At 48.7% G+C, this 9970-nt stretch overlaps 1 protein-coding gene across 1 annotated transcript in view; it reads right to left on the reverse strand.

Moving 5' to 3' along the window:
- Positions 1-207: 207 nt before the first annotated feature.
- FOXL1 (forkhead box L1) overlaps positions 208-9970 on the reverse strand; it is a 31724-nt gene continuing 21961 nt past the window's right edge. The window contains exon 2 of the mRNA XM_083753011.1: positions 208-2845. Within this exon, the coding sequence (XP_083609137.1) occupies positions 1511-2689 (1179 nt within the window). The 5' untranslated portion in view covers positions 2690-2845 and the 3' untranslated portion in view covers positions 208-1510. The remainder of the gene's footprint in view (positions 2846-9970) is intronic.

Below are 9970 nucleotides of genomic sequence, written 5' to 3' on the forward strand. Positions count from 1 at the left end.
GAAAACAATGTGATACATTTACTTGTCAGCTGACATGCATAGGTTCTTGGCCTCCTGAGCATTTTGTCGTAATCAAATACACACATAGGAGCCTGCATAGGCAGTAATGGTCATAGGAGCCTGCATAGGCAGTAATGGTCAAAAACGACAACATGAATAATTAAGCCTTGTTTTGACAAAATATTTTATTGAATATAGGTTTTTGTTTCATAATGAAAATTCAAAAAAAATAGGCTTTTATGCAAAAAAATCATAAAAATATTTTATGACTAATATACAAAAGAGAGCCTTGTTTATTTATAGCAAGAATAAAAGATTGTCTATGATGTAACTTCAGATTTTTTTAAAAAAAATATTATTATTAAAAGCTAGGAGAAAGTGTTTATTCATATTTCTGGAGGGTTTCCCTAGCTTTCCTTTAAGCAGGGCTTCAGGTGGGGGTTCTTTAGAGTGGTCACTTGTTTTGTTAGTGACTCTAACGAGGTCCAGGTTGAGATGCAGACAGCTCACCCCCCGCCCCCCAAAAAGCACCATGTGCGATGTTTTCTGTCTAAACAGAGACACGCAATTGAAAAGCAAACCGTCTGAAATGACCCCCACCTAGAGCTGCGCGCCTGTGTGCGTGTGTGTGTAGGGGGGGAAGTCAATTCAGCATGGATTATTATTGTTATTATTATTATTATTATTTAGAAAACAGCTGTATTCGTATTCATTCAGAATTCTACGGCACTTTCTTTCCCATTTTAGAAAACTTCGACGGTCACTTTCAACGAAACGATTAGGTGCCATTTCTTCGGAAGGCCAGAGGCTATCAAATCAGACATGCAAAAACGACTGGAATCAAAGAATGAGAGAGGCACAGAACCGGGGAGGGGAAGAGATGAAGAGAAAACTGAAATCCCACTGCCCAGAATGTGCTTTGCATGTTCTGTTTACTCAGAAGTAAATCCCACGCAGCGTTTTCGTGAGATGGACTGCTGAGCCCAGTTTGCTTAAGGTCTCAGCCTCGCAACGCAATCCTAGGCACGCTTTAATCGAAAGGAAAGTTTCCCCAGGAAAGTGGGCACCGGGACGTACCACCTAGCAAGTTATTGCGATGCTCGAGGGTTCATACATTATCAAGCAAGAAAGGGGGTGGGGGACTCCCCAAGTCCCTTTGGAGGCGCGATCCGCAAAGCAGTTAAGCAAGCCGCGGCGCTTCCCGAAGATCGTCTTCGAGCTCGAAAGTGAAAATGACTCGAAGTGAAAGCAATCAGCTGAGCTGACTTCGAAGTAAAGGAGTACCGTAACAGGCGTTTACATTCCAGAGATCAAGACAGACGATTTCCGCTGTTTTTTGGAGGGTGGGGAGGAAGACTTGAGAGGGCTGACCCGGGTTAGACACTGCATGTGAGAATCCCATCCCAGTCTCCCTCGGCAGGCATACTGAGCCACCCACCTGTCCGACGTCTCCTTGGTTTCGCAGCGTCTTCGGAACCGACTCAGAAGCGAGCGGCCGTCGAGGGCGGGTTTACTGGAAGTGAAACACCGTCTCAGGGAAGCGGAGAGGCACGTAAGACAGGAAAGGGATTCCCAGCTGGTAAAATCTCCCTTGAATCTGGGAATCTAGCACCAGCGAAGCGTTGAAAGCCGTGCGCGTCTCGGCGCCGGCGAGGAGGCAATCGCCGGCGAGGCCGTCCAGTTTGGAGATGCCTTTGGCCGGCCTGTGGAGGGCTTTCTTGGAGAGGATGCTGTCTATGCTGAAGCTCTGAGGCTTAGCGGAACTCCTCGGGGCGTCGGGGTCCGCCGGGTTGGCTGCGGGTGCCCCTGAAGGTGCCGATTCCTGGGGGAGCCTCGCCCCAGCATGCCCCAAGGCGCCCTCTCCCTCGACGAGCGCGTGATCCTTCAGGGAAGACTCGGGGCGCGCCGAGTGGCTTCTAATAGTCGCGCATCCGGACGGGGTCACCTGGAGGTGATGGCGGAGTCCGCTTGGGCCTGATCCAGGGCCGTTTCCTCCTCCTTTCTCTCCTCCCTTCGCGAGGTCCAGCCTGACCCTGGAGTCTTCATCCTTGCCCAAAGTTGGCGCCAGGTCTTCCTCGACGGTGGAGCTAGTGGTGAGGAGGTGGTGGTGGTGGTGATGATGGTAATGGCGGTGGCTCTCCCGAGACCTCTTGCCTTGCTCCTCAGGCGCCTCTGCACCACCACCAGAAGAGGCTTCTCCGTCCCTCTCCATCCCCTCGGCATCCTCTCCGCCGACGGCGCTCCCCGCTGCTTTGGGCTTCCTCTTCCTCCGCCTGTAGTTCCCGTGCTCGAACATGTCGAGGCACCGGGGGTCCAGAGTCCAGTAGCTCCCTTTGCCCGGCCGCCCCTTCTCCCGGGGGACCTTGACGAAGCAGTCGTTGAGCGAGAGGTTGTGCCGGATGGAGTTCTGCCAGCCCTGCTTGTTGTCGTGGTAGAACGGGAATCTCTCCATGATGAACTGGTAGATCCCGTTGAGCGTCACCTTCTGCTCCGGCGCTTCCTTGATCGCCATGGCGATCAGTGCGATGTAGCTGTATGGAGGCTTCTGCGGAGGCTCCTGCCGCGACAGCACCCCCGCCGAGGCGAAGCCCAGAGCCCCGGGGAGCCCTCCCCGCTCTGTCCCGTACAGGTATACCATGGGGGAGCTGCCCAGGGCAGCGGGGAGGGAGCCTCTGTACAGCTGGCTCATGGCAGATCCGAAGTGACTCGGGCTTGCCAGGGCTAAGGGAAAGTGGGGATCCCTCTAGGACTCCCCCAGATCTCCCTGCGCTGCGAGGATCGTGGTGGCGCCCGTCCCTGCTCGCCTCGCTTTGGGCTCTTCCCCTCCTGTCGCTGCTTCATAGCGCTTTTTTTCCCCCAAGAGGGGTGGATGGGGGAGAGAGAGAAAGGAGAAGGAGAAGAAGAAAGGGGGGGCGGGAGGAAATGTGAAATAATTGTTGTAAGTTTGCGATTATATGTTGACTTAGCGCTGGAAAATAAATTGTCTCCGATAAACAGCCGTTTGTGCGCCCTCGGCCCACCCACATTAATTAGAACTCTGCGCGGCGACTGCAGCCGTTCCACGTGGCTCGGCCGTACCAGCCAATGGGTCTCCCCCGCGCTCCCTTCATTTGTTTATAGCATTAGTCTGTTGATAAGTCTGCCCACCCAAGACGAATCAAGCTGTGTTTATTTGGAAAAATTTCCGGGCACCCAATATATAAACGCACTGATCTGATGTTTGAAATCTCACGTCCACCCACCCCCACCCCACCCCGCTCCTTCCTCCCACCCACCCCAACCCCTGGAAGCACACACAAAAGCAAGAGATCTTATTCGCTGCTGCAGCTTAGAAGGGAAAAGACGGGGAGCCAGCGGGGAGCTCGTTAGCCTGGCTTTCTGGCTCTCTTTCCATTCCGGGGATGGGGAAGGGCCGTGGCTCAGTGGCAGAGCATGTGCTCAGCATGCAGAAGGTCCCTGGTTCAATCTGCGGCATCCCCAGGTAGGGCTGGGATATCCCCTGCCAGAATTGCTGGAGAACCGCTGCCAGTCAGTGTAGACAACACTGGGCTAGATGGACCAACAATTTGACTCTGTATAAGGCAGCTTCCTGTACCTTCTTGCTATATTTCAGTGGGAGAGCATCTGGTCTGCAGAAGGTCCCAGGTTCAGGCCCCAGCATCTTCAGGGAGCTCAGTGTAGACAATACTGGACTCGGTGGACCAATGGACTGACGCAGTAGAAGGTTGCTTTCTCTATCCCTATACTAAACTATCTGTGGCCCTTCAAATGTTGTTGGAACTCCAACTCCCATCAGCCCCAGCCAGCATGGCCAACAGTTAGAGATAATGGGAATTGTAATCAGCAGCATCTGAAGGGCCACAGATTCCCCATACCTACCCTACTGCAAGGACAGGGCTATATGTGCTGTGGTCCTCCAGATGTTGGGAGATTTTAGGAAAGAAATAGTTGTGGAATTGGAGACTCCAAGGTAATGGTGGGAAGCTCCAGGGCGCTTTAAAAGAGAGAGAAATGCATGGAAGAAGCAATTAATGGCTACTAGTCATGGTGGCTGCATGTTGCATCTCGTGTACCTCTGAGCATCAGGTTCTGCAGATCAGGAGCAGAAGAAACCCATTGTGCTTGTCTACCACATCTGGGCATTCCAGAGACATCTGCTATCACTGTTGGAGCAGCTTGCTGGACTGGATGGGCCTGGCAACTGATTCAGCAGGGCTCTTACTATCTTCTTATCTCACTGGACTCCCAGTGCCTTTCATTTTCAGCCAGCATGGTCAAAGATTGTAGGAACTGGCATCCATCAGTATCTGGAGAACCACAGGTTGCCCACCCCAGCCCATCTGGATCAGGCCAGAACAGCTTTCTGTTTCAGCAGTGGGTTGCCAGATGCGTTTTTGAGAAGAAACTCACAAGCAGGGTGTAAAGGCAACCTCCCCGCGCCAATTTATTATGAGTCATTGGAATATGGATTTCTTCCAATCCAATAATTGGTCTAATGAGATGTCCCTTTGAAGAATCTATGCTGGTAGCCAGCAGCAGCACATCTTCTGAATGAATTCCATAGCTTAATTCTGCCTGGTTTGTGAAGATGGACTTTCTTTTGTCCTGTAGTCAGTGCCACTGAACAACCCCAGTTCTGGAGTTACTCTTTTTGTAAACTGCTTTGAGGTTTTACTACAATCAAGCAGTATATAAATCTTGTGCAATAAGAAAGGGAGAAAAACGATTCTATGGCCCTCTTTCCACACACCATGAATAATTCTTTAAATGTTTCATGTGCCTCCCTCCCTCTAAAACCCAGCCCTACGCATATTTATTGGGGGGGTTCCACTGAATTCAGAGGGGCTTACTCCCAAATAACTGTGCATTGTATTGCAGCCTCAGGGCTCATTTATGCTTGCCCTGTATATCAATCAGATTGTATACCAATTAATTCTCCCAGGTCTGAGAGTGCTTGGAAAAACTTCCCAAAATTTATTTGGGAAGAAGAGAATGAGTATGTACACAAAGGACCAAAGCCTCTATCATGCCATATTCTTTCCCCTGCTATAAGTGACCCCAAGAAAGATGCTTGACAATGGAGGCTGGTTCATTAGGCACATGGGGCACTGCCCCACCAATCTTGGTCTGCCCTTAGCTACAACCTCACTTCCTGCTTCTTTACAACCAGTCTAGGCTGTCAGCTTCCTACTTACTCTCAGTGTTGTCCCTTATGGAGATCAGCAGCGATGATGGCAAAATTAAAATTAGTTGGCTCCACCTGTGATTGGCTCTGGCTCCACCTTCTGCTGGTCTCTTTGCCTTCTGCCCCACCAGTTGCAACAGACACCAGCCATCACTGATGCCTAAGCCCCTCTCCCACAACTTATCCTACGTGCAATTGCAGTTAATACAAGAGATGACATGTGATGGCATTGAACGTTTTGGTGCCTGTGGCAGAAACCCAGCATGGGGACTGGAGAAAGTAAAGAACTTGACCATTTGCTGTCCTTTCATGATTCCCCCCCCCCCCAGACCAGCTGTCTCTTGGCAGGTCCATCCACCCCTGGAGAGAACTCAGGAGAACAATCTCATGTGTGTGTTGCATCTCAGCCAATAGGTTACATTGACATCCGGAGCTGATTTAAAACTAAGCCAATTGAAGCCTTGTAAAAAAGAAAAAAAAGAAAAACCAGGCTGCCTCTTGTGTCTGCTTTTCCTTAAATCAGCCTGTCAGTACCAATGTAAAACCTGTATGGTGTACGGGTGCTTGTGAGTGCGCAATTTCTCTCCCACGTTCAACCTTGCACTGGCAGCATTCACACGTGTTGAAAAGAACACAAGAGAGAAAGGCACCACAACACTTCTCCCTTTTTTCTAGGGTTTCTTCTTCTTCTTTTACTTCCTAGTGTGAAAACAGGCTGGCATCTGGATTGTGTCAGCTGTAAACATTGCAAATGTAGGAAATAAAAGCATGAAAATAAACTTGTTTTAAACAAAATGTTCATTCTGGTAGCTCACAGATGGGGAACCTGCGGCCCTCCAGATGTTGCTGGACTCCTATCCTCCATGGCTCCCACCATAAAATATTGTGGGGGGAGGTAAGCCCCCCCTTAATGGATCACATGACGCAATGCGCACACACCATTTGAATGGGAATGTGCATCAATTTTGTGGGGGCCTGCCCTCTCAAATATTTTATTGTGGGGGGTCAAAGCCCCCATGGCCCTTAGGAGTTGGCTCCTATGGCTCCCATCCTCCATTCGCCTTGCTGTCTGAGGCTGATGGGAGTTGAAGTCCAACAACATCTGGAAGGCCACAGTTCTGGGTGTTGGTTCTGCAACACTCCCTGTTGTCCATGTGGTCTGGTGACCAACCACCACAAACTGACAATAGAGAAACAAAATTAAAAAAAAAAAATCCTTCCAGTAGCACCTTAGAGACCAACTAAGTTTGTTATTGGTATGAGCTTTCGTGTGCATGCACACTTCTTCAGATAGTTTCTCCTGATTTGTCTTGAGATGTGAGCCTGCAATGCATTTGAACCCTTACATGAAGCAGCATGGGGAGGTGGCTCAAAGATCATGAGAAGAACAGGATTTTATGCATGTGGCAGGGCTGGCTTGGGTAAGCATTGACAGCCTGCTAATGAAACCCCCACTCCAATAGAGTGGGGAGGGCACTGTCAATTCACAGAGCTGCCTACTGTTTGCTGTTGCTAACCTATCCTTTCCTGCCAGTAGCACCTTAAAGACCAACTAAGTTAGTTCTTGGTATGAGCTTTCGTGTGCATGCACACTTCTTCAGATACACTGAAACAGAAGTTTCCAGACCCTTCTATATAGTGAGAAGGTGGGGAGGGGTATTACTCACTATATAGAAGGGTCTGGAAACTTCTGTTTCAGTGTATCTGAAGAAGTGTGCATGCACACGAAAGCTCATACCAAGAACTAACTTAGTTGGTCTTTAAGGTGCTACTGGAAGGAATTTTTTTTGTTTTGACTATGGCAGACCAACACGGCTACCTATCTGTAACTGGAACTATCCTTTCCTGGTGTGTGAGTAGTGACAGGAGCATGGAACAGCAGTCTTCAGCAGCCTTGCCCTCTCCCTCTGAGATAGTGATGTGCATTGGAGACAGAGGCAGTGGAGAATGGACTGTTACAGTCAATGGGACACCGCTCCACCAACTTCCACCAGGTGTAACCTGTCTGCCTTCAAGCAACCAGCACTGGCTGTCAGCTTCTTCCTCAGTCTCTGCATTGCCCATGCAGAACTCAGCAGAGAGAAGAAGGTGGGGGGGGGACTAGAAAGAATTAGCTTCCCCTCTCATTGGCTCTGACTCTGCCTACAATGGACCTCCCCACCCTCTGCCCTATCAGTCCCAACATCCAGCACCAACCACCACTGGATAGTGGGCAAGCAAGTTCAAGCCAAAGTGATTAGGAGGCGTTGGGGCCATTTGGGGTGGAACCCTTGCCACATCCAAGCCCCTGCCACACCCCACCACCACAAAAGCAAACCTAGAAAGAACCAGTACCATTTTGTTTGTGGGCAAAGAACATCAGTGCTGGAGCAATTCCATAAACATGGATTTCTGTTTGAATGCACAATTATAAATCTTTCAGCACAATTTGTTAAAACACACACCGTCTCAAGAGTATCTTTTCAATATCCTTTATTTGCTCTGAAGAAGGAAAGCAGGCCAATTTACATGGGTGCTCTGGAAAAGAACAATATAACCAATCAGAACATGTACAAGCTCAGGAACACAACCTTCCAATGCGCTAGTGTGCTTCAGGTTCTATAAAGAAAAGGATGTGTTAGGAAGCCATACTCTGGAGTTGACTAGCCCCCAATTTGAGAACCTGATCTCCCACCACCATCACCAATCAATTTTGTATTTCCCTACCCCCAAGACCCCACTGGGTTTGGCTTAGGTTATTATATTATGGTTATGATTTTATGACCTCTGTTTTGAGGTCACACTGAAATGGCAATCCCCAAAACGTCATGAACAGGGGAATACTTGGCAAAGTCCCAGGGGAGCCTGAGTCTCCGTGTGCTCAGGCCTGTTGCTTTATATTATGTACTTTCCTGTTTATAACAAAGAAAGGGATTTATAACAACTTTAGAAGTGCACACAGCTGCTTGGTGCTTACATTAGGCATTTGGGATGCTTGGGTTTTGTGTAAACGTTCAGTGGGCTTGATATTTATCTCTATTTTTATTTACTGGCGTCATGGGTTGCATCGAAGGTGGTTGCAATTCAGAAAAAAGGTATGTGTGGGGGCAGAGTAAGTATGGCAAAATAGAGGATCCCCCACACGCACGCACATGCACACAAACTTTGCTTCCTTATGCCCTCCCCTTTTCTGTCCCACAAGCTCCACCCCCCTTTCCTTCAACTCAGATAAGGGCAAAATTTATCACCCTGTGAACCATCTGTTTTCATTTTCAAAAAAAAAATCAAGTTACTAGTTCCTATCACTTTGGAAATCGGCTTGATTCAGAGGGCATGGGCAAAATCACACAGCTAAATCACACAATTTGAGCTGGGGGAAAGGAGACTGGCTGAAGATATTTTCAGAGATGAGGGGCCGCACTTCAGTGTTGGGCAGAGGTCTTCACTCTTTGCCTTGAATCAAGACATGTTCATATGTTCTTATAAATCACTACAAGTGGGGTTAAGAAAATCTAGGTGGTTGGGGGGAGATGTATCAGTGACTTAGCCATGATATCAAAATGGAACCTCCATATATAAGAGCAGCATGTGGCAACTATGAAAAGGCAAGTACTATGCTAGGGATTTATTACTGAAAATGAATCTCCCAGAATTGTACTGCATTTTATATCAGGGTGGATGTGGGGGGTATTTTTCAGCCTGAGTTCTGCGTGGGGTGGGGTGAGGGTGGGAAGCTATAGCTGAGGTGAACAGTGTGGAGAAAATGAATGTGGAAAGATTTTGTTTTTCCTTTTCAGTGCTAGAAATCAGGGTTATAGAATCATGGATGTCTACCTCCACTGTGGGAGGCAGGGTGCTTCTGACTACCAGTTGCTAGGAATCCCAAGTGCAGAAAATGCTTTTGCTCTCAGATCCTGTTTGTGGGCATCCCATAAACATCTGCTTGGCCACTGTAAGAACAGGATGCTGGACTAGATGGGCCACTGGCCTGCTCCAACAAGGTTGGACTTCTTATGAGTTGGAGGGTTCCTTGTAGACTATTAGTCTACTGGTCCAACGAAATTCTGGAACTGGTTGCTCCACAATGTGTGGATGGTCACTACCTTAGATGGCTTTCAATCGGAAGCAGATAAATTTGGAGAAGAGAGCTCTATCAATGACTGCTAGCTATGATGTAGATGGAGTGTTGGTCTAGGTCAGACCAGGGTTCAAATCCACACTCAGACAAGGAGCTCACAGGGTGACATAACATTGATCCATCACTGTGCCTCTCAGCCTCTCAACAGAGTTGTTTTGGGGATTGGTTGGGAAGGAGGAGGACCATGTATGCCACCTTGAGATCCTTGGAGGAAAAGGTGTGATATAAATGCAATAAGTAAATTCAATGTGTGTGTGTAAAAAATATCAAAGTGCAGAAATTTATACACCCAAATGGCACCATCCATACAAAGGAAGTATCAGAAAGCTTGGAAGAACTCCAGCATTTGCAGAAATATTTATGGGGGCAAACCAAAAAGGGAAGGGCAAAGGTAGAGAAAAGAAAAGGTCACAGATGAGCAGTGGCGTAGCGTGGGGGGTGCAGGGGGGGCCGGCCGCACCGGGCGCAACATCTGGGGGTTAGGGTTAGGGGGCGCAAATCCACGGGTTAGGGGGCGCAAATTACTTGCCTTGCCCCGGGTGCTGACAACCCACGCTACGCCACTGCAGATGAGAGCTGGGAGGGCCTGTCGTTTTCTTTGGAGGCCACAATTAAGAGCTAGCTTTGGATAGGGAGGAGATTCTGTATCAGTTAGACAGCTTTTGCAT

The sequence above is a fragment of the Podarcis gaigeae genome (assembly GCF_964106915.1).
Source record: "Podarcis gaigeae genome assembly, chromosome: 8".
Taxonomy (NCBI): domain Eukaryota; kingdom Metazoa; phylum Chordata; class Lepidosauria; order Squamata; family Lacertidae; genus Podarcis; species Podarcis gaigeae.